Source organism: Octopus sinensis, linkage group LG23, assembly GCF_006345805.1.
Source record: "Octopus sinensis linkage group LG23, ASM634580v1, whole genome shotgun sequence".
Classification (NCBI taxonomy): Eukaryota; Metazoa; Mollusca; class Cephalopoda; order Octopoda; family Octopodidae; genus Octopus; species Octopus sinensis.
The window spans coordinates 21,354,659-21,378,727 of NC_043019.1; the positions used below are offsets into that span (position 1 = coordinate 21,354,659).

The 24,069-nt window shown below is 35.9% G+C and overlaps 1 protein-coding gene across 14 annotated transcripts in view; it reads right to left on the bottom strand.

Moving 5' to 3' along the window:
- Positions 1-24,069, bottom strand: part of LOC115223391 (multiple PDZ domain protein) — a 758,365-nt gene that overhangs the window by 32,402 nt on the left and 701,894 nt on the right. For all 14 annotated transcript variants that reach the window (XR_005003540.1, XM_036512481.1, XM_036512487.1 and 11 more), the window contains 6 exons: positions 21,826-21,934; positions 12,286-12,449; positions 11,020-11,103; positions 9,221-9,445; positions 8,201-8,317; positions 5,418-5,562 (listed from right to left, as the gene is read on the bottom strand). Coding sequence is in view for 13 of the 14 variants with exons in the window: in XM_036512481.1 (XP_036368374.1) it covers positions 5,418-5,562; positions 8,201-8,317; positions 9,221-9,445; positions 11,020-11,103; positions 12,286-12,449; positions 21,826-21,934 (844 nt within the window). In the remaining variant the exon portion in view is untranslated. The remainder of the gene's footprint in view (positions 1-5,417; positions 5,563-8,200; positions 8,318-9,220; positions 9,446-11,019; positions 11,104-12,285; positions 12,450-21,825; positions 21,935-24,069) is intronic.

The following is a 24,069-nucleotide window of genomic DNA, read 5'->3' on the forward strand; positions in this document are numbered from 1 at the left end:
CAAGTCACTCAATCTCAATGTATGATAGGTACTTATTTTATGAGGGTGAATTAGGCCTTGAAGGGATTTGAACTCAAATCAAAAGTTTGATACTCCAACTACTTAAATTTAAGGTACATTTTTTATTATTTACACCCATTTCCTTTTCAAGGTGAAAAGTGTTTTTCCTATTGTTTTTCACGAGTTTTGAATGAAACTGACTTTCAAAACTGTCAGAAATTACTCATTCTTTAGTTAAACTTTTCTCTGCAGCTGATAGCCTAGGGCAAGAGACTGTCTCTATGCATTACTTGAGCCTGCTAGTAATGCATAGATAGTCAAAATGAACACTACAAGGTATCATCCAATGCTCTATTAATTCTGCCAGTCTGCTATCTTAATCTGGTATTTTATTTACAGACACCCAGGAAGAATGAAAGACAAAGGTAACTTTGTTGGAATCTGAAATCAGAACACAAGCTGCTAGAATAAAAATCACAAGACATTTTGTCCACCGATTCTGCCAAACTGCAAAATTTCTAACTAAGAACATGGAGTGATACACCGAAATACTGTAAGGTGTTCTGTCTGATTTTGAAAATGTATTTGTCTAGCAAGTGATTTGGTTTGAGACAGTGTGTTAAAACTAAAGCAAGTACAGTATGGAAGGCACATATCATCGATTCAAAAACACACAAAAACTGTTAATTTAATCATTTATTACTTGGTGTCAAAATTTTCACTGCACTACCTATGACCTGGTCACTGACATCATTCCACTGCAACTGGTTTGAAACTTGGTTGCTGATCAGTATATACAGGCCTCAGGATTTTAAATCAAAAATTATTTTTCTTTTTTCCCTCTCCCCTGCACAGGGTCATCACATAGTACCCCATAGTAGGTCAGTTATGTTGTCTGACAATCTACCAATTCTATCAGTCTGTTATCCCCTCTTGTTATTAATATAATAACAACGACATACCAATTAGGAAAAGCAAACTTAGAACCAATTCCAAGACAAAATGAAAATGGAATATTGACCCAGAGTTGTACTGAAGTTCATCAGAATATCGATTCTTTATGTATATAAGCAGCACTATTTTCCATCAGCTACAGTCACAATGTAACATTTTATCAATTATGTAAATATGGGGGAGCGGAGGATGGAAGAGGGAAATGAATTATTCACTTGAAGAAATAGCTTCATAATGAAGACAAACTTTTGAACTTTTGAATATTTATGCCAGGGAAAAATTATTTTTGTGCATGAATATATATGTGCGTGTGTACTCACACACATGCACACACATATATATTCATGTATATATGTGTAATTGTGTGTGTGTATATATATATATTTATATATATGCACATACGTGTGTGTATATATATATATAAATACATATATATATATACATACACACACATACATATATATGCATGCGTGTGTTACATGGTGCCCTTAAGTCTGGATCTACAAGAAATTTGCCAAAACACACACACACACAGTTATTCATTTTATATTTATATTTTGTCTCCTATAATAAAATTAATTACAATTTCCCTTTACAGGCTCAATATGAATTCGAAACATGACAGATCACAGCAATGAAAAATTACTAAGATGCTTAGCACTGAAGTCAGTAGTAGCAATGTCTTCTCCGTTAAGATCCCTGTCTTGTTTATATAAGAACAGTTTTTTTTCAATGCAGTCATCTATCATTAGTTTTGAAATAATATTGAGCTGAAAACACACAATATTAATTTGGTTAGACAATGAATAAAATAAAATAAACACAGTAAGAAAGTTTAATATATATATGTGTGTGTGAGTGTGTCTATGTGTGTGTGCGCACTTGCACACACACACACAAGGCATTTTTTCAGTGGGTTCATACTTTCAGGGACAGCCTATATGTATTGAGTGAATAATGCATTTTCATTAGTTTCAGCATTAAATATTTAATTAACCAGAGACACGAAACAGCATCGATTAAAATATAAGTGAGTACAATTATATTTAACACATTTGCATGCACTCGGACATGAGAAGACCTTTCACTGCAGAAATAGTCTCAGGAGAAAATTCTTCTCAAAGACATTGAGTGAAAACACATTAATGGGCTATGAATGACATCATCAGAGTGTAGGAGGTCGTCTGATTAATAATAGTCTGTGCTTATTGAATTAGGGTGTGTGTGGCAGAATATACCAGAATTATGTACTTCATCCTTAATGTAATAGTCGAGCAGAATCAGTAATTAAACCAAACCTAATTATTTTTGCATTGATTCGCAATTTAATATTCAAATTCAGAAAAATATGTAATTTTTACTTTATTCTTGGGTATTTCTATATTAGGTTATGTCTGGCTATTGTATTTATATCGTTACCTTTTTAGTATCAGTCATTGGACTGTGGCCATCTGGAGCACTGCCTTGAAGAGTTTAGTTGAACAAATTAACCCCAGGACTTATTTTTAAAGTCTGGCACTTATTTCATTGGTTGCTTTTGCTGAGCTGCTAAATTATGAGAATACTCTTTTACTTGTTTCAGTCATTTGACTGTGGCCATGCTGGAGCACCACCTTTTAGTCGAGAAAATCGACTCCAGGACTTATTCTTTGTAAGCCTAGTACTTATTCTATCAGTCTCTTTTGCCAAACCGCTAAGATACAGGGACATAAACACACCAGCATCGGTTGTCAAGCAATGTTTGGGGAACAGACACACAAACACACACACACACACATATATACATATATATATACGACGGGCTTCTTTCAGTTTCCGTCTACCAAATCCACTCACAAGGCTTTGGTCGACCTGAAGCTATAATAGAAGACACTTGCCCAAGATGCCACGCAGTGGGACTGAACCCAGAACCATGTGGTTGGTAAGCAAGCTACTTACCACGCAGCCACTCCTGTGCCTGTAAACAAATGTAAACAAACCAACACCAGTTGCCAAACAGTGGTGCTGATAAACAGGGACAAACACAGATACACACACAATTTCTGTCTACCAAATTCAATCACAAGGCATTGGTTAGCCTGGGGCTATAGTAGAAAACATTCACCTAGGTGTTGTATGTGGACTGAACCCCAAACCACATTGTTGCAAAGCAAACCTCTTAACTACATAACCATGCCTTGTAGTCTCTTTCTTTTTTAAAATTTTATCTCAATATTCACAATTTATGTTGACTTACACTTACTATTAAATATAAATATTTATAGTAAAATATTTGGATTTCCATTTTGATACAAATGTAAATATCTTCTTAATGTTTAATTTTTTTTTTCTAAAATTTAAATTAGCTTTCCTTTCTATTTCAATTTGCTTAAATACTCGTATCTTCTTGTGGTGAATTTATCTCTTTTTAAATTTAAATGTGTCTTTTTACTTCTATTCTTCTCTGCTATGTGTTTAAATTGTTTCAAGAGCAAATTTAAGTTTGATTTATTTAAGAAATACTGCCACTATACTAATTGCTATTAAATCAATAATTAACCATCAGTTTCAATAGAATTGTCTAGAAAAAAAAAATTCAGTTATTACTAAGACTTATTTTTTTAATCTCTTTCCCAAATTTTTAATATGAAATATTTTGATAGCATGTTGTCAAGGGAAGAATGCTACTGCTATTTAGCCCTAGGAAACACCGTTTCCTGTTGGACTTATGTTTTCAAAGTGGAGACAAGCACCTCCACCCAGCACTTCGAAAAGATAAGGACACAGGAAATGTGTCAAGTCCAACAGGAAACGGTGTTTCCTAGGGCTAAATAACAGTAGCATTCTTCCCTTTTATGGGACTGTCACATTAAGTTGACAACATGCTATCACTTTATTGTGTTGCTACTGCATAAATGTCTGAGAGATTTAGAAATATATTATTTCTATGAAAATTTTTTTAAGAAAATAGGAAATAAAATAAAATAGCGATCAAAAAACCAAAATAATTAGAAAACAACCTATTTGTTTTCAGAAGATTTGTTAAATTTTAAAAGATTTAAAAATAAATTTAATAAATTGATAAATTCTTATTGAATCATATTGGATTTTTACTAATCCTCTGCATTATTATTTATATATTTTTAAAACTTACAATTCGCAATCATACATTATCTATCTATCTGTCTGTCTGTCAGAAAATTCAACAAAACCTGTTACTCTGAGTAACAGGTTTTGTTGAATTTTCTGCTGCTTTAAATAAAGCATATTACTCTACCACTGGTATTTGAGTACTCTTTTTTCCACCTTGTTTCACATTTATGTGTTTACTCCGGTATATATATATATATATATATATATATATATATATATATACACACACATATATATTAAAGTGTTACTTGTCACAGGACAGGTAAATTTTGAAGAACACTTTTGCATTATGAGTAGTATTAGGAAACATTAAGGAATATAGTATACATACAACAATTATAATTTATCTTTTATAAAATTTCTTTGGGCTTATACAAAATGAGGAAATGAATACTAATTATCAAACAAAAAATATTTATTACTTTAAAACAACATTAAAACAAATTCAATTTCTTGCGTGTGTAACCCCTCCTATATCTACCATCATTTATTCTTTCCTCCTGACACCAAGCCTAGTATGTGCACTCATCCTGCATCTTTTATGTCAACTCTATTTTCTCTCTATATATGATGTAAAGCATAGCTGGAGAATCAGTCAACCAACAAACCAACCAACATTTATATCCAGTATTATCAAAAAGATATTATCTGTAACCTATCACTCATGTTTTACCTGAAAAGACATTGATATCATCAATATCTTTTAAGGGTGGAATCCAGAACATATGTTTAAATAAATTATCAATATGAACATTTATGACACAATATCTGTTCAACAATACGATTTGCAAATAAAAATTCCTTTAAAAAAAAAATCAAATTCATTACAAAATTAAAAAATAAAATTAAATTCATACATTATCAAAATGATGATTTGAAGAAAATGAAATTGAAGCAATAACTGGAAGCATTTTGTCTGCTTCTCTACAGAATTGGCCAATCCATTGCTATTATAAATTCCATAATATGAATAGGCATTGTATAATATGAATAAGCATTGTATGATGTGTATAGGGATGCCACATAACTGTAAAAAGGTAAAAACAAAAAAAAGGAAGGACTTCCAATTTTGGAAGAATACTTAAAAAATGAAAAATAATTAATAAAACTTGAGATTTTGCAACCACATTACCACAAGGAAAATAAATGTACATAATCTTTACATAATCTTTGAAGTGGTTTCAAGACAATAGATATTTAAATATTTACTACTGGATTTAAGTGTCTGATATGACTGGAGAGATTTAAATATAGAAATTACAGAGATTAATATACAGAGCAGAGAAAATGTAAAAAAAAAAAAAAAGGTAGCTGTCAAGAATTTTACTGACCTCTGCTGTGTTTGCCTTTTGACTTGCCACCGCTTGTGTGAGACTCAGATTTGCGCATTCCCCCAGTACCTGAATTGCGCGTTGAAGATGTCCGAGAACCTGCTTTTAAGCGTCCGATTGTTAAAACAACTTTCCCCATAAGTGTCTGGAAAAATAAGGAAGAGAAATAAATATCAGAAAATAAAAGTAAATGACTATCTTAAAAGTCTTTTACACAAACACTGTACTTTCTGGCATACAAGTCGAATTTTTCAAACCAAAATTCAGAGACAAAAAGGGTAGGTCAAATTATACACTTAGACAACTTTGGAGGATCAAAAATTCCATGTGAAATGCAACAGGTTTTGGGAAGATGATGATGATGATGTTTGAATATTTACACTACATACTGTGTTGATTTGTATGCCAGAAAATAAAATACACTGCCAAGAATGATAATTTCTGACAATGACACATCTCCACATCTACATTTAAGCATCCACCCCATCTTTTGTTATGGGTGACTGTGGGTTGCTGTACCTGGAAAGTAACTCTCCTATGCACAGGCCAGAGCAAGGTTTGTTTTATGGACGACCAGTAGTTGTCCATGCACATCAATCTCTCCTCATGCTACTGATGATGCCAATGGAAAGAGCTGCCTTAGAGCCAGTTCAGTCTGGCACCAGTGTTTCACAGTTCAGTCTGGCACCAGTGTTTCACAGTTCAGTCTGGCACCAGTGTTTCACAGTTCAGTCTGGCACCAGTGTTTCACAGTTCAGTCTGGCACCAGTGTTTCACAGTTCTGTTCTGGCACCAGTGTTTCACAGTTCTGTTCTGGCACCAGTGTTTCACAGTTCAGTCTGGCACCAGTGTTTCATTGTTATTAGAACATAAAAAACCAAAAAAGATACAAGGCATCTCATCAGGTACTCTAACAGTTCTGCCATTCCTTTGCCATGAGTTCAAATTCTACCAAGGTTAACTTTGTCTCTCATCTTTTCATCATCATCATCATCATCATCATCATCATCATCATCATCATCATCATCATCATCATCGTTTAACGTCCGTTCTCCATGCTAGCATGGGTTGGACGGTTCGACCGGGATCTGGGAAGCCAGAAGGCTGCACCAGGTTCCAGTCTGATCTGGCAGCGTTTCTACAGCTGGATACCCTTCCTAACGCCAACCACTTCGTGAGTGTAGTGGGTGCTTTTTACGTGCCACTGGCACAGGTGCGAGGCGAGGCTGGCAACGGCCACGATCGGATTGGTGCTTTTTACATGACACCGGCATGGAAGCCAGTCAAAGTTGATAAAATAAAATGAAAAAATTAACACGAGGAAGAAGCAATATTTTTTAACCAGCTTCTGCTATCTGATTGGTATTTATTTATTTATTGATTCTATGAAGTTGCAAGGCTAATTCTTGAGTCATACTGATCAGAATATGGACTCAGAATGTAAAAGGACAGAACTAAATATAAAACCTGGAACTAGATCACTAACTGGTTTTTAAAATAAACAAAGTGAAGTCTACTCAATTAAATAAAGAAAAGAGATGAAAGGATCTGAAATAGACCCTCTGATGATTTCAAGGATGAGCATTCTAATTGTTTGGTAAACCCAACAACTTACTCCCTATTCAATTATGAAACACATGACTAAGTATTCTGCAGGCACTGATAGTCTTAATATAATCCATGTACAGATCCAGTATGACTCAGTATATGACATGGTTGGACTCTTTGAATAACAGGTACAGCCTAATGATTTAGCCTCCACACAATTTTTGTCTCCCCACCACCAACAGATACATGGCTCCCCTCTGTGTTTTGTTTTGGTAGGATTTGAACCTAGAGCCAGTACAAAAGCCACAAAGCATTGTATTCGATGCTCTAACAACTCTGCCAACTCACCACCTCAAGACACTGATCCACAGATTTACCAGTCACATTAACCCTTTAGCATTCAGATTATTCTGTCAAATATAATATTTATTCATCCATATTGTTTTTAAGCTAATCATGCATTATTTTGTAGCTTTAAGATTTCAATGATGTTATCACCTGTTTTTAGATTGACATTATAGGTTGGTGTGAGATACCAAATCTGGGCAGTTTTAACAGAAAACAGGTAGATTATTTGGGCCGGATATGGCCGGTTTAAACACTAAAGGGTTAATCTGACTAGTATGACATGTTAAAGATCATGAGTACTGCCCACCCACTTCTCTGACTAAATTCTAAAGCAAAAACCAAAAGACTAAAAATAACTAAAACCTCAATAAGCTTATGATACGTTCATTAAATGAAGCAAAGACGATAGAGAATGGAAGCTAGGCTGTGGTCGTCATGGATGGATAATGAAAACATCATCCTTAATTGTATGATACTTGCCTTATTAACTCATAACATTGTCAATAAAATTACCCAGAATTCCCACATTAACTGAAATAATTGAAGGCAAAACAACAAAAATATTGTACTTAATAGAATTAACAATTAAATTGATTTTTTTTTTGTCTGTATGAAACTATAGAATTAGCTGTATAATAAACAGAATTGTTATATAATAGCCTAATGGAAATAGCTTTAAACACAATATTGTTGCATTAACAAATATGATTATCGTTAAAGGATATTTCTATGAGAATTATTGATAAATTTCATTCACTAAACGACAATGACTGTGACTATTCCTCTTTTGAGGAGTTAACCTTAAGTTAATTCATCATAACAATGAGGAAGGCAAAAGCAGAAAAAAATAAATTAAAAAAAAGCAGCAAATAACAAAAATTCCATACTTTCAGCACAGCAGCTGCATGGTCCTGCGTTGCTTGGCGCATATCTTCTCCGTTTACACTTAAAATTTGATCACCTTGCATCAAACGGCCATCTGCTTCAGCCACACCACCACGGACCTAAAAATAAAACATTATTCATTAATGAAGATTTCTTAGATTGGCCCAAGGCCAGACATTAAAGGAGGGTAGGGGGTGTTACAAATGATGGCACTGAACCCCAGTATTTTATCTTCTGTCTGTTACTTGTTTCAGTCATTGGATGGCAGCCATGCAGGAGCACAGCCTTGAAAGGTTTAGTTGAACAAATTTACCCCAGTACCTATTTTTCTAAGTTTGGTAATTATTCCATTGATGTCTTTTGCTGAATTGCTAAGTTATAGGGACATAAACAAGACAACACATGTTTCCTAAGATGAATTATTCAAACCTCAAAGAGTTTCTCTCAACACATGGCTATGATGCTCCCCCACTACATCTGCTTGTGATCAGAGATGCACATATCATCAGTCACTAAGGGACATGCTCAAATGGTTATGGCTAAACAGCTGACAAGCAAATTTGTGATGTTGAGCAGAATATTTGCTGTAGTCCATCTTTTATACCAAAACAAAACATGTACATGATAACACTTCCAATCAGTTGAGGTCAGAAGCCATAAGAGCCACTGCCTGGTACTGCATCAGAGCAATTATTATTATTATTATTATTATTATTATTATTATTATTATTATCATTATTATTAAGCTGGCAGAATTCTTACTGTGCAGGGCAAAATACTTAGTAGCATTTCTTTTGGTTTTATGTTTTGAATTCAAATTCCGTTGAGATCAACTTTGCATTTCATCATTTAGGGATCGATAAAATAAGTACCAGTTGAGCATTGGGGTTGATGTAATTTACTAGCTCCCACCCACCCCAAATTTCAGGTCTTGTTCATATAGTAGAAAGGATTATTAAGTGAAAAGTGACTGAAATGAAGATAAGTTATTGTAATCCAAAGAATGTAGAAATATTACTTACAATGTCTGATATATATACACCCACATCATTTCTTTTGCCAACAATACTGAGGCCAAGTCCTTTACCAGGTTTTTTCACTAATTCGATACTGAAGATGTCATAAATATCTTCTTCTTTTGTCAGTTGGTTATCTCGATAGATTAATAGCTTCACAAGTGTCGGAGTCTGGCGGAGAACTTGAATTGCTCTCTCATGAGTTGCGTCTTTAAGGTCTTCGTCATTAACCTGAAAAAGAGTAAAAGTAACACTGAAGTGTCCAACATCATAATTTTAACACCTACTTTTCCATGTTCTCATGGGTCAGATGACGAAATTTGAGATGGCAGATTTTCTAAGGCTGGATGTTCTTTCTGTTGCTAACCCTAAGTTAGTTAATGTGATGTTTCCCCCTAGTCCTTCAAACATGAACAACACAGTCATCAGACATGTTTTCGTGGAAAATTTCAAATGGATGACACTTGTATAATGGTGAGGTTAATTTTTACAATTAGAACATGATGCCAAAAAAACATGAACCCACATACTCACAATTACACACTGAAATAGAAACATATATACAATCATCACCATCATTTTAACAACCACTTTTCCATGCTTGCACAGGTTAAATAGAATTTATTGAGGTAGTTCTATGGTTGAATGCCTTTCCTGACACCAACACTCACTTGTTTTCAAGCAAGATAATATTTCCCCATATCCACACATGCTTTTGCAGAATATTGGAAATGAATGACTCTGCTTACATGACAGTGAGGCTCATTTGCAGTTATCATGCGATGTCAAGACAAGGAGATAGGCTTCTTACAGTTTCCATTTACCAACTCCACTCACAAGGCTTTGGCTGGTGGAGGGCAATTGTGAAAAACACTTGTCAAAGGTGCTGTGCAATGGGACCGAATCTGACACCAAGTGGTTACAAAGAGAGCTTCTTAACCACACAGCCATGTCTGTATCAGCAGCATGTATGGAGAGCTCTGTACTGGGCTGATGATTACATATTCAACATTGCAGTAGTGCCGTTACGTTCTGAGTTCAAATTCTGCCGAGGTCGACTTCGCCTTTCATCCTTTCGGGGTCGATTAAATAAGCACCAGTTACGCACTGGGGTTGATGTAATCGACTTAATCCCTTTGTCTGTCCTTGTTTGTCCCCTCTATGTTTAGCCCCCTGTGGGCAATAAAGAAATAAAAATATTGCAGCAGACTCATTCAGATAGGTAGGCAAGATAAATAAATATAAGCATATTCTTTTATTCTTTCAGTCATTTGACTGCGGTCATGCTGGAGCACTGCCTTGAAGGGTTTTTAGTCAAACAAATCGACCCCAGGACCTATGTTTTTTTTTTATACCTCGTACCTATTCTATTGCCTCTTTTGCTGAACTGCTAAGTTATTTGGATGTAGACACACCAACACCAGTTGTCAAGCGTGATGGGGGGGGGGGATAAACATGGACACAAAAGACACACACATATATATATATGATGGGCTTCTTTCAGTCTCCGTCTATCAAATTTACTTCAATAGGTTTTGGTCGGCCCGAGGTTATAGTAGAAGATACTTGCCAAAAGTGCCATGCAGTGGGACTGAACCCGGAACCATATGGTTGGGAAGCAAGCTTCTTACCACACAACCACACCTACTCCTATACATGTAAATAATAATGTAAATATGTCCAAGGCTCAGGTCTTTGTCTTCCCAACAAAATTCCCATCACATTCTATTTTTTTTATCTTTATGAAATAATAATTGAAGTGAGAGAGAAGAGTAAAGCTCAATGAATATAAAAGTGATAATTACTTCGAGTATTTGATCCCCAGCCATTAACCTTCCATCTTTATGTGCTGCACCATCTACATATACTTCATGAATGATAATTGAGCCCTGGAATTAAAAAAAAAAAATTTTAATAATAAATAAGTAAATAAAGTATTATTAGTTCAATGAAAAACAAAATACAATATAGAAGTAGAAAATGAAAGAAAAGGGAAATAAAGATATCTTCTCATGGTGCAGAAAGTTTTACAAAAAACCTTTATATTTTGGGTGCGAAGGCTTATCTTCAGAAGGAAACCATAAAAGTTATGTGTATTTATTTACATTGGTTTTTGTTATTTTATTTTAAACTGCTTTTATTTCCTGGTTTTATATTAAAGAAAATTCAGATAGCTGAGCTTTTTCAGTTATTTGTTGGCCATACAACTAGCTAAAAGTTTGATGATTTGTATGTTGGCTAAGTCCATCTAGGTTAAAGTTGTTATTGATGTTTAACCCCAAGTTAGCCCAAAAGTATTCTTACCATGACTCTCTCCTCTCTCATATATATATATATTAGAGACATGCCGTCTAGGTAGGCAAGGTAGCTAGTGCCTACCTTGGATAAAATAGATTTTCCTTTCATGGCAAAATATGCACCTAATTCAATAAGATGATGAAGGGTGCTCTGATTACTATGTATAAAATGCAAAATATATTATTTTTTTTATAGATTAGGTAAGCATAATTTGTCCCTGCTTTTCAATCTCAATATTTAAGCTCCACATAAAACTGATGTAGTACACATGCTGTGTACATTCCTACAACAACGTTTTCTCTACGTGCTATAAAGGCAGAAGTAAATCTGCCTACAACTCGGTTGCATGCCTGTGTTTTGCTTATTTTTTGTGTGTTTTACTGCATAAAGGTCACCAACGGTGTACCCTGAGTAATTGCTGATGGCACATGCCTGATATATATATATATGACTTGTCATTGTCAGCTCTATCTTGTATGTGAGAATTTTGTTTCTTCTTTGCTGAATGCTTTCTTTATATTAATAGCATTGGTGATTCTGTAGACCAATTCTTGCTTGAAAGAGTATGTATATACATATGACAGGCTTCTTTCAGTTTCTGTCTACCCATTCCACTCACAAGGCTTTGGTCAACCTGAGGATATAGAAGACACATGCCCAGTAGAAGACACACGCAGTGAGACCTAACCTGGTACCATGTGGTTGGGAAGCTAACTTCTTACCACACAACCATATCTGCACCTTAAAAGGAATTAAAAAATCTTTCTACTCACCAACAGAGTATCGGAACCACCAACAATACTTAGACCAAGACCACAATAGCCTTTGTCAATTTCAATATAAGTTTCTTCTCCAGGAACAACGGGACACGTTAAGGGATCGGATGGTGGCCCTGTTGTTTTAGGGGAAGAAGCCCGTGGATCAGTGCTGGAATCACCTGTAATTAACAAAGATATCACTTCAATTATTATACAAGGGCTTTTTTTTGTTTGTTTTCCAGACATTTCACAGGAAAATAACATCATAAATACCAAAATATTTATCTTTTACCTTTTACTTGTTTCAGTCATTAGACTATGGCAATGCTGGAGCACTGCCTTAAAGGATTTAGTCAGAAAAATTGTCCCTAGTATTTATTTCTTTTAAATCTGGTATTCTTTCAGTCTCTTTTACCAAACTGCTAAGTTATGGGGACATAAACCAACACCAGTTGTGAAGTGGGGTGGTGGGGAGCGCACACACACACACACAATGGTTTGTTTACATCCTTGTAAACATCCTGAGCAGTTTGACATAAAGGCCTGATAGAATAAGCATCAGACTTTAAAAAAAATTACTGGGGTTCATTTGTACGACTAAACTCATCAAGGCAGTGCCCCAGCATGGGCACAGTCCAATGACTGAAACATAAAAAGACTGAAGCTAATATGATGACAATTCCATGTGGTGTTGTCAGTGAAGAAAAATACTGCAAAACGTTAGAATATTTCACAAACAATGCCTCATATTTTGTCTCTTTAAAATGTTTCTTTCCTTTTTTCAAATTCAAAATGTTATCTTTTTACTGCATTTTTCGTGATTCCATTTTGAAAAGTAAGTTTGATTAGTGTTTTGTTTTGTCTACTTTATATTTGATATTAACGACTTTTTTGTTTCACTTTATTTTCAAATTTCTTTGTCATTGTCAATAAAATGTGACATCTTTACATTGGTAAAAAAGAAATGGAAAAACTTTGATATAATGTTTAGAGATGTATTTATTTACTCTGTGGATAAAAAGAATTAGGATTGAATTCATCAACAGAGTATTTATCATGAAGATGGATTTGCCAAAAGCCAATGCAGTTAGCACTATGATAAGCTTACTAATCCTTTTACAATGGAAATCAAATATATCCATTCAAAATTTCATACTCTTAACTGCAGAAAGCATTTTTTAGATATCAATTTACCTTTTGTTGAATAAGGCCGTGCTTGAAATTATTTTCTGTTGAGATATGTGCTGGTGCCACGTTAAAAGCACTTCTGCCAGTGCCACATAAGAAGCACCCAGTACACTTCTCTAAAGTATTAAGAAGGGCATCCAGCCATAAAAACCATATCAGAACAGACAATGGAGCCTGGTACAGGCCCCATGCCTTACTAGCCCCTGTCCAACCATCCAACCCATGCCAGCATGGAAAATGGACATTAAATGATGATGATGATATGTCAAGTTTATTGAGGCAATAATATCAATTCTCATTTTCGGTAGATATTTAACATCATTACTGGAAACTTAATTTTGCAGTTAAAGGGCTAACAGTGTATGTAATTTTTATTTATTTATGCACCCTTCTCAAGCCTAGCCAGGCTCATGGGCCCGGTTTCCCGGTTTCTGTGGCGTATGTGTTCCCTCCAGCTGGATGGGACGCCAGTCCATCGCAGCGTTACCCAAAAAGCAGGAAGAAAGAGCGAGAGAAAGTTGGGGCGAAAGAGTACAACAGGGGTTGCCACCAACCCCTGCCGGAGCCTCGTGGAGCTTTAGGTGTTTTCGCTCAATAAACAAACACAACGCCCGGTCTCGGAATTGAAACTGCGAGTCCGCTGCCCTAACCACTGGGCCATTGCGCATCCACAGTGTATTTAAATTTGTAACAAATTTAGTAATAATGTATTTAACACTATAATGAATTTACACCAATTTTCTGGACACTGACGGTCTGGAACCTTTTCTAATCTGCACTAATTTATGAGCAGAAACTTCAAATTCCTACAGCTGCCAGACAAATTTACTGGTACTTTGCATAGTAAAAGACCTCTTTCAATCACAAATGTCCATGGGATTGCATCTAGAAAGTTCCCCTCTGAGGCACAAGTCTGGGCAAGGTTGTTCGTGGAAGACCTGTAGTCACTCATGGATAGTAGTCTTTCCTCTTCGTGCCACCGATGTTGTCCAAGGAAAAGGCAAAGGCCAATACAGCTTGGCGCCAGTAATGGTTGCAACTCATTTCTACACCTAAGTGAGCTGGAGCAACTTGAAATAAAGTGTTTTGCTCAAGAACACAACACACAACCCAGTTTGGGTATTGAAATCAAAACCTCATGATTATAACCCTGATGCTCTAACCACTGAGCCATATGCTTTTACACTCTGCATAGTAGAATATTGATAGACTTGTATGCTTTAGAGTAATGTACAGTAACTTTCCCATTCTGGTCATGATTTCCTCCAGCAGAAACCAATCCCGTGCAAATGGCATCTGTGCCAGTGGCACGTAAAAGCATCCATTACACTTTCGGAGTGGTTGGTGTTAGGAAGAGCATCCAGCTGTAGAAACCATGCCAAAGCAGACTGGAGTCTGGTGCAGCTTTCCAGCTCTGGTCAAACCATCCAACCCTTGCCAGCATGGACAATGGATGCCAAATGATGACGATGATAATGTACAAGTACCTGTATTTCATTTAAATGTTAAAATAAAACACCTGTAATATATTTAGGACAAATTTACTAATAATGTACATAGCACTATGATCAATATACTAATGAGGTATTTGATATTATGATGAATTTACCAAAGTTCTATTTAGTGTGACTGTCGTGTTTCCTGCTCCAAATTAGGTTCTTTCTTGGAAATTAAAGAGCCAAGCTCTTTTTAAATTGAGTAAAATAATAACAATCAACACCCCAACCACCATCACCATCACAATCATCATCATAACTATTTCCACCATGACCACCATTATAACTATTTCCATCACCACCATTATCAGAACTGTCTGCATCACCACCACCACCACCACCACCACCACCACCACCACCACCACTATCATCAACATCATCATCATTGTTGATGCCATCAGTATTACCATCCAGGTAGTTAAAAAATAACTAAATCAGTCCTTGAATCAATCTCACCATCCATATTTTCTCACAATGCCACATATAAATAGCAAACTTTACTCTGTCTTAATGTCCTTCTACTTACGCTAATTAATTATATAATCAATTCTCTTCTTATCCAACCCGTTCTTAGTTTTTTTTTTTTTCCCCAGTTGTCTTTCACTTAATAGATTTTACTCAATACTAGAAACTGTTACTGTAATTATTACAAATACGATTGTGAATGAGGTTCACCACCACCATACTCACTAGCAGCATCATTCCACCCCCCTCTCAACATTTTCTTTCCTTCCTTCCTTCTCCTCCTCTCTCTCCTACCCTCTTCTTTCCACCTTTTTCTCCTATCTCTCATCACTTTTGTCCTTTTTCTTCCTCCTCCGCCCCACCTCTCCTTATATATCTCTCATACACTTTTCCATCATTTCTTTCCCTTTTCCTCCTCCCCTCATATCCAATTTTCTTCTCTTTTCTCTAATATCCTTTTCTTTCTTATCCCATTCTCTATTACTACCTATTTCTTTACTACCCACAAGGGGCTAAACACAGAGGAGACAAACAAGGTCAGACAAAGGGATTAAGTCGATTATATCGACCCCAGTGCGTAACTGGTACTTATTTAATCGACCCCGAAAGGATGAAAGGCAAAGTCGACCTCGGCGGAATTTGAACTCAGAATGTAACGGCAGACGAAATACCACTAAGTATTTTGCCCAGCATGCTAACGTTTCTGCCAGCTCGCCACCTTCTCTCATATACTTTTCCATCATTTCTTTTCCTTTTCCTCCTCCCCTCTCTCTCGCTCCTCCCCTCATATCCAATTTTCTTCTCTTTTGTCTAATATCCTTTTCTTCCTTCTTTCTTATCCCATTCTCTATTACTACCATCTCTAAGTAAAGTTAACAATCTCTCCACTCGTTCTCTCTCTCACACACACATTTTCTGTCCCATAAAACTGACAACAGCAGACTTAAACCAAGCAGACAGTTTCTTCTGAAAGGAGAAACAAAAAGTCATACTAAACTACATTTCTTATTTCCACTCCCCAACCCTGAAAGTTTTATCAAGGGACTAGCAGTATCGCCCGGCGTTGCTCAGGTTTGTAAGGGAAATAACTATAAAGCATTTTTAGAGAGTTATAGCCAAAAAATAGCAAAAAAATGGAAAAAAATGATGGTAAATTTTTTTTTTAGTTAAAAAAGGTGGAGTTGCGTCCCCTAGACAGTTTGCGGTTTGTGTTTCTGATTCTCGACCCCATGTCGAATTTATCGATTTTTTTCAGAACTGGGGGAACTTTTCAAAATTTTCGCTGCGTTAGTTTTGAATTATGACATTGGGCTATGTGTGTGTCAAGTTTCATCAGAATCGGTTGAAAGCCGTGGTCAGGGTGAGGGTACAAGCAAACAGACACACAGAAACACGCACAGACAAACTGCCGTTTATATAGAGAGAGATTAGAGCAGGGGATTAAAATGGCTTAACACACATTGGCCAATCTGAAAGAAACACTGACCAGTCTTGCACTGATCAAACAGCTCTAGTGTTTGATCAGTATGTTACTGATAGTTCTGTTCTTTTTAGCACTATACATCTTGGGGAGCCCCTCTCAGTAGAGGGGGCTTGCATAGACCAATGTCTCTGAGAGCAATGCTGTCAGGAGTTTTAAACTCCTTGGTGACAAGGTTGAAGACAGGGACCCAGACTAAGTGCACAAAGATCCTAATGGTAGAATAAGTGGATGATGATTAACAACAGGTCTCAGTGCTTGAACCAGCAGATGAAGAGGGCTATACATGATGGACATGCTGCTTGAAACTATAACTGGGTCAGTGGGAGGCTGTTGCAATTTCATAACTGGATCCTGCATGTCCCATTCCATACGTGCTGCAGCGGAAGGTTATGAAATCAAGTGCGTGAGCCACTTCCTGGCAAGCTGAGCTCCACTTTAAACAAATCCATGCCATTGGCACTTTCTTCTATGCTATATGAGATCATCATCGTCATCATCATCGTTTAGCGTCCGCTTTCCATGCTGGCATGGGTTGGACGGTGCAACTGGGGTCTGGGAAGCCAGAAGGCTGCACCAGGCCCAGTCTGATCTGGCAATGTTTCTACGGCTGGATTCCCTTCCTAATGCCAACCACTCCATGAGTGTAGTGGGTGCTTTTTACGTGTCAGACGAGGCTGGCAAATGGCCATGAACGGATGGTGCTTTTTACGTGCCACCGGCACGGAGGCCAGGCCAGGCTGGCAACGGCCACGATTGGATGGTGCTTTTTACGTGCCACCGGCATGGAAGCCAGTTGGGGCGGCGCTGGCAGCAGCCATGTTCGGATGGTTCTCTTATGTGCCACCGGCACTGGTATCACAGCTACAATTTCCATTGATGAGATAACTTTCTCAAAATGAATACTGCAGTGTTGAGGCTTTTTTAAAGTATATTCATGTTGAGTAAGATATTCAGATAGCTATTCTGAACTAATACTGATTCAGCCTAATAGCGATTAAAGAGACTGTGTCAAGATACCCACAAGGCATTTTGTCCCTAATTCCACTAACTCTCAGCTAGCAATAACAATATTTATGGCTTATTTTGCCCAGTAATAAGATCTTTGGAGAGAAAACATTAGGAGGTGAAGGAGGTGGTGTGTGTTGATCGATCGTATTGGAGATCTTAGTAAATTGTTTTATATTGACTCTATTAGGATAAAAGACAAACATTAGAGTTGGTAGGATGTGAAACACAATGGATGACAGTGACATGAAGGGAAAAGAATGATGAAGGAGAAAAAATAACAGAAATATAACAAAGAGAAAGATCAAAAACGGAACCAGAAAAAATACTGAGACATACTCACACACACACATAAATATATACACATACAAACACACATTCACAAAACTGCAAATACACATACACAAGCAAATCTGCATACGCACATACACATATACATATGTGCTCACATATACATACATATATATCATATATATATATGTATACACACACATATATACATACATATGTATACACATATATACAAATATATATATATACACACATATATACATATACATACATATGTATACACATATATACAAATATATATATATACACACATATATACATACATATGTATACACACATATATATAATTAATTAATAAGGGTGAGAGAATTAGATACTAATTTAATAGTATATCTATTCAACACCAAGTGGCCTAGTGCTCCGAGAAACCTGGATTATTATAATATTTTATAATATATTACAATATTTTTACAAAATAAATATAAGAGAGTGGTCACTATATGGCTCACTCTAGCACCAGTTAATCCAAAAGGTTTCAACCACAAAAATACATGTTTCCCATGAAAGTCAGTACGATTGTGAGCTAACAATCGTACTGACTTTCATGGGAAACATGTATTTTTGTGGTTGAAACCTTTTGGATTAACTGGTGCTAGAGTGAGCCATATAGTGACCACTCTCTTATATTTATTTTGCACACATATATATATATATATATATACACACACACATATATATACACAGACATACACCCGTATATCCATTTAAACTAATATGATACACTATTACACACACACACACACATATGAGATTAGAAGAGTAATGTCTGTGATTAGAGTCAGTAAACTATGATCAAAAATATTGGAATAACCATTGTTACTGATGCAAGAACTTAGTGTTTTGTCAGTGGCAACAAAAACCACCATCTCTACACATACGCAAAAAGAAAAACCCTACCATAATCAATACTACTATACACCTACACACCACGCATTTCAGTCAAACAATGCCATTGAAGATATATTTTGAATTATGTATATTTTATATTGCAGAACAACGGCATTGTTGGTTCCAGGTTTCCAATGGGCCAATCATTGGCCGACTGCATGTTGCAACGGTGATGATGAAAAGGGAGCGTGAGAGTGCAATTTGGGTGAAGTAAACACCACAAGATACTTTCCATGCAAACACACCTGTTTATTTGATTTTCTTGGAAATATTTACATTTTTTGCTGGAAGAAATACACACAGATATATATATATATACTAGCAGCATAGCCCAGCATTGCCAGGGTATGTAAGAGCCCCTGGAGCAGATATGATGCTCGCTGTGAATTAAAAAAAAATTCCTGCCAATTTGAGAAAGATATTGTCGAAAATATGTCATCTTGAATTTGAACGCGATTTCCCAAAATGGCATGATTTTATCGATTTTTTATGATAGTAAGGTATTGCATGGAAAACTAACATCAGAATTAAGTTTCTAAGGGTAACATTAAGCTTCACCATGAGTTTGGTGAAAATTGATTGCAAGTTGCGAAAACTACAACAGAAAATGTGTTGCAAATAAAAAGCTTAGATTCTCGACCCCATGTCGAATTTCTCGATTTTTTTCAGAACTGGGGAACTTTTCAAAATTTTTGCTGCGTTAGTTTTGAATTATGACATTAGGCTATGTGTGTGTCAAGTTTCATCAGAATCGGTTGAAAGCCGTGGTCAGGGTGAGGGTACAACCTGCCAGACACACAGACAGACAAACTGCCGTTTATATATATATATATATATATATATATATATATATATATATATATATACCGGAGTAAGCACATAAATGTGAAACAAGGTAGAAAAAAGAGTACTCAAATACCAGAGGTAGAGTAATATGCTTTATTTAAAAGTTGCTTTTAAATAAAGTGTGTATATATATATATATATATATATATATATATAGTGAGAATTTACAAAAACACAAAAGACGAAGATGGGTTTGTAAACTACAAATACATGTATATATAAGTATATAATTATAAATATATAATTATAATTAAGGGTGCTGGAGGGACAACACCAATACGATAGAAGTAGATGTCAGACGTCTACAAACCACTCTAAATTTGTTCTCCTTTTGGCACAAAGCTGACTGCAAGGAAATGGACAAGAAGATTTATAACATATTGGACACTTCTATATCTTAAGATTTCGTGTTTTGTAATAAAAATTATTTCACAATCATTAGTAGAATATACTGACCATATATATTTTTCACTTATAGATGGTTGGTATATTCTACTGATGAATGTAAAGTAATTTTTACCACAAAACAATAAAATCTTAAGAAATAAATTTGTCCGAAATTTTATAAAATCTCCTTGTCCATTTTTCCACATTCAGTCTTGTGCCAAAAGGTGTCTTTCAACTGAGGATGAACCAAATTGAGCTGGCATGTATAAAGTGAAAGCCTTAAGGCAGGAACATAGGAGATGGACATAAGAGGTTTTAGCAGTCAGCAGTCATAGATACATATGACTGGATGTGCTTGACATACCAGTCAGGTTTCAGTTCTAAAATTAATCATGTTAAACTCCCATTGTCGCTTGTACACAGAGATTGTCTGTATTTGAGGGTAAGTTATGACATAATACAAAGAGCACAACACTAATAAGAGATAAGAACATGGACACTGACTCAATATGCCTTTATTTTGTCTGTTACATAAATTTCAGTGTCCTGATACACACACACACATCATTAAAAGGCACTGTGAAGCATGACAGAACCAAAGATAGGGTTCAGAAGCAGCCTCCACATTCCACTCTAATTTCCAGTGTAGTATGAATCAGGGAAAGAAGCTTGGGAGGATAGGCTTGAGTGCAGAATATATATATGTGGAGGTGCAATGGCCTAGTGGTTAGGGCAGCGGACTCACGGTTTCGATTCCCAGACCGGGCGTTGTGAGTGATTATTGAGCGAAAACACCTAAGGCTCCACGCGGCTCCGGCAGGGTGGTGGCGATCCCTGCTGTACTCTTTCACCACTCTTTCTCTCACTCTTTCTTCTGTTGGCCTGCTCGCATTGCCAGCGGGGTGGCATCATTTGAAGGCTAAAACAATGTGAAGTGTATTGTGACCAGCGATGTGTAGCAACATCTGATGGTCTGGTCGGTCACGGTGATATATATATATATATATATATACACACACACACACACACACAAATATAATTGTGTGCACACATACATATATAAATACATACATACATACATATATAGGGTGTGTTGGTGCATGTGCATAACTGGGTAAGTGTAAAAGTGCATATCTGCATGCATACATGTCTACAGATACATCAATTTTTCCCCTCCTCCGTTTTCTTATACAGACCCCATTCCAGATAATATATGATAGCTCAACCCAATGGAGTCCGTGTGTTTGTTCAACAATTCACACGTACCTTGCATTACTTGAGCCACTTGAGGGACAAGTTGAATGTGTCTGTTCAGTTTTACTTGTCTCAAGAAGTAACTACATATAAACACACACACACACACACATATGCATGCTTAAAACTAAATAGTTTATAAAAGAATTTCACAGGAGATCTCCAGATGAATGTAAGAAAGCGACTACTCACCACATGCACCACCAATTGATATAACATCGTTTCTGTGACCTCCAAATGTTGCTTTACGGATGAATTTTAATTTTACTTTTCCTTGTGTTTTTCTCAAAATCTCCATTGCCTATAAATGGAGATATAAGATATATGAAGACATGGGAAAAATAAGACAAAAATAAAAAACATAAACAAATAAAACAATAATTATGTATGATATGTGTGTGAATGTATCTTCATTGTATGTATGTATCCAAATATATGTATGCACAAATAAATAAATAAATAAATAAATAAATAAATATATATGTGTATATATATATATATATATATATATATATATATATATATATATACTAGCAGTATCGCTCGGCGTTGCTCGGGTTTGTAAGGGAAATAACTATAAAGCATTTTTAGAGAGTTATAGCCAAAAAATAGCAAAAAAATGCATTAGAAATGGAAAAGAAATGATGGTAAATTTTTTTTTAAATCGTTGACTCATCGTAGACATTTTTAGAGAGTTACTTCCCTTATATAATAGTGAAAAAATGCATTAAAATGGAAAAAAATCATATAAATTATTTTTAAAATCGTAGACTCATCGTAGACGCGCGCTAATACCCAGAAGGGCTCGATATGAATCACGACTATAAGATACCCGGTTTTGGTTAAACTGCACCGCAAAATGTGGGAGTAGTTAGGAATCTAAATCGTAGGAGACAGACACACAACCTTACTTTTATATATAAAGATATAACAGGAAGGTTTACGAAAATAGATAAAAGACGAAGGCAGGTGGAGTACAAACAAACAAATGTATTAGTATGGCGCTCAGGAATAGAAATAGAACAAGTCTTTTACGTTTCGAGCCTACACTCTTCGACAGAAAGATACACAGAAAAAAACAAGGAGAGAAACAAGAAGAGAAAAAAAAGCGTGTAGGAGCTAATGATCTATCATGGCGTCATATATATATATATATATATATATATATATATATAAAATCTACAAAATTAGGGAATGGAATAGATAAAATCCAGGCTACATATGTTCCATAGCTAGAAGAACCACGTAAATAGCAATAGCCCAATTGAGGGGCAATCTGCTGGCCAAAGGTACCTTAATCAAATGAAGTTTACATGGGATCCTATTTCCGAGGTTCCGTTAGCTAGGAAACATATGAAGCCTGAATTTTATCTACTCTATTTCCTAATTTTGGATTTTTATTTGTATACAGAGCAACCTCAGCTGCTAACTGCAAGCTGTAAAACAATTTTTTCAGCTTATCAAACTTTGATATGGGAAAAATTTACATCCTTCTACATCAATAAACCACTATTGTTCCTGAAAGTTGCTTTTTATACCTTCTACAGACTGCTTGAAGCTTACTAACTTCCTACACCTTGGTCGTTGGCTTTTACCTTTACACATACATACATACATATAAATATATAAATAAAAGCACCAGGGTAAGTGAATTTGGTAAACAGCAACTGGAAAAAGCTCCTCATATTATGTGTGTAAGTGCAAGTGTATGACTATGTCTATCTTGACATTGCATGGTAGTTGTGAGCATCACTGTCATAGTGTTATTCACTTCCAATATTCTGTGAAAACATGTCGGGTCATGGGAAAATATATCTTGCTTGGAAACAGGTGTGGGTTGGTAAATGGAAGGGCATCCAGCCATTGAAAATATTCTTCAATAAACTCCATCTGATCCATTCTGGCATGGAAAAGTGAATGTTAAAATGGTGATGATGATGTGAATATATGGGTATATCTATACATGTCAGATTGCTCAGGTTGCTCAACACTGCTACTGGTAACATATAAGCCAGTACTGTTGACTAAACTCCTACCTCCACCAAGCTAGCTCGGTGAGAAAGGTTACTAAAAACCCAACAGAATGGAAACAATACCAACCAAAAGGACAATCGAACTGTGTAGGGTCTACAGCTGTCTAGCTGTAGCATTGCACCTTAAACATTCCATGTTGATGTCCAGTATGCTGTAAGTCAACTGGGTAGGAGACACCCTTTGATTCCCATTAAGGTATGTCTCTACAAGGTGACCTCAAAATAAAACCCAAGGAATGCTGTTTAGGGAAGATATGGCACACTGTGCAGCGTTCTTTTGTTATTTCTCCAAAATATGTGGCTGGTCCTACACAAGCCCCAACCATCGTTGTCTCTGTAGTTTAAAAGTTCAGTTTAGTTCTGCCAAAAGAAGTAACATTTCTGGTGAGCAGCTGGAAGTTCA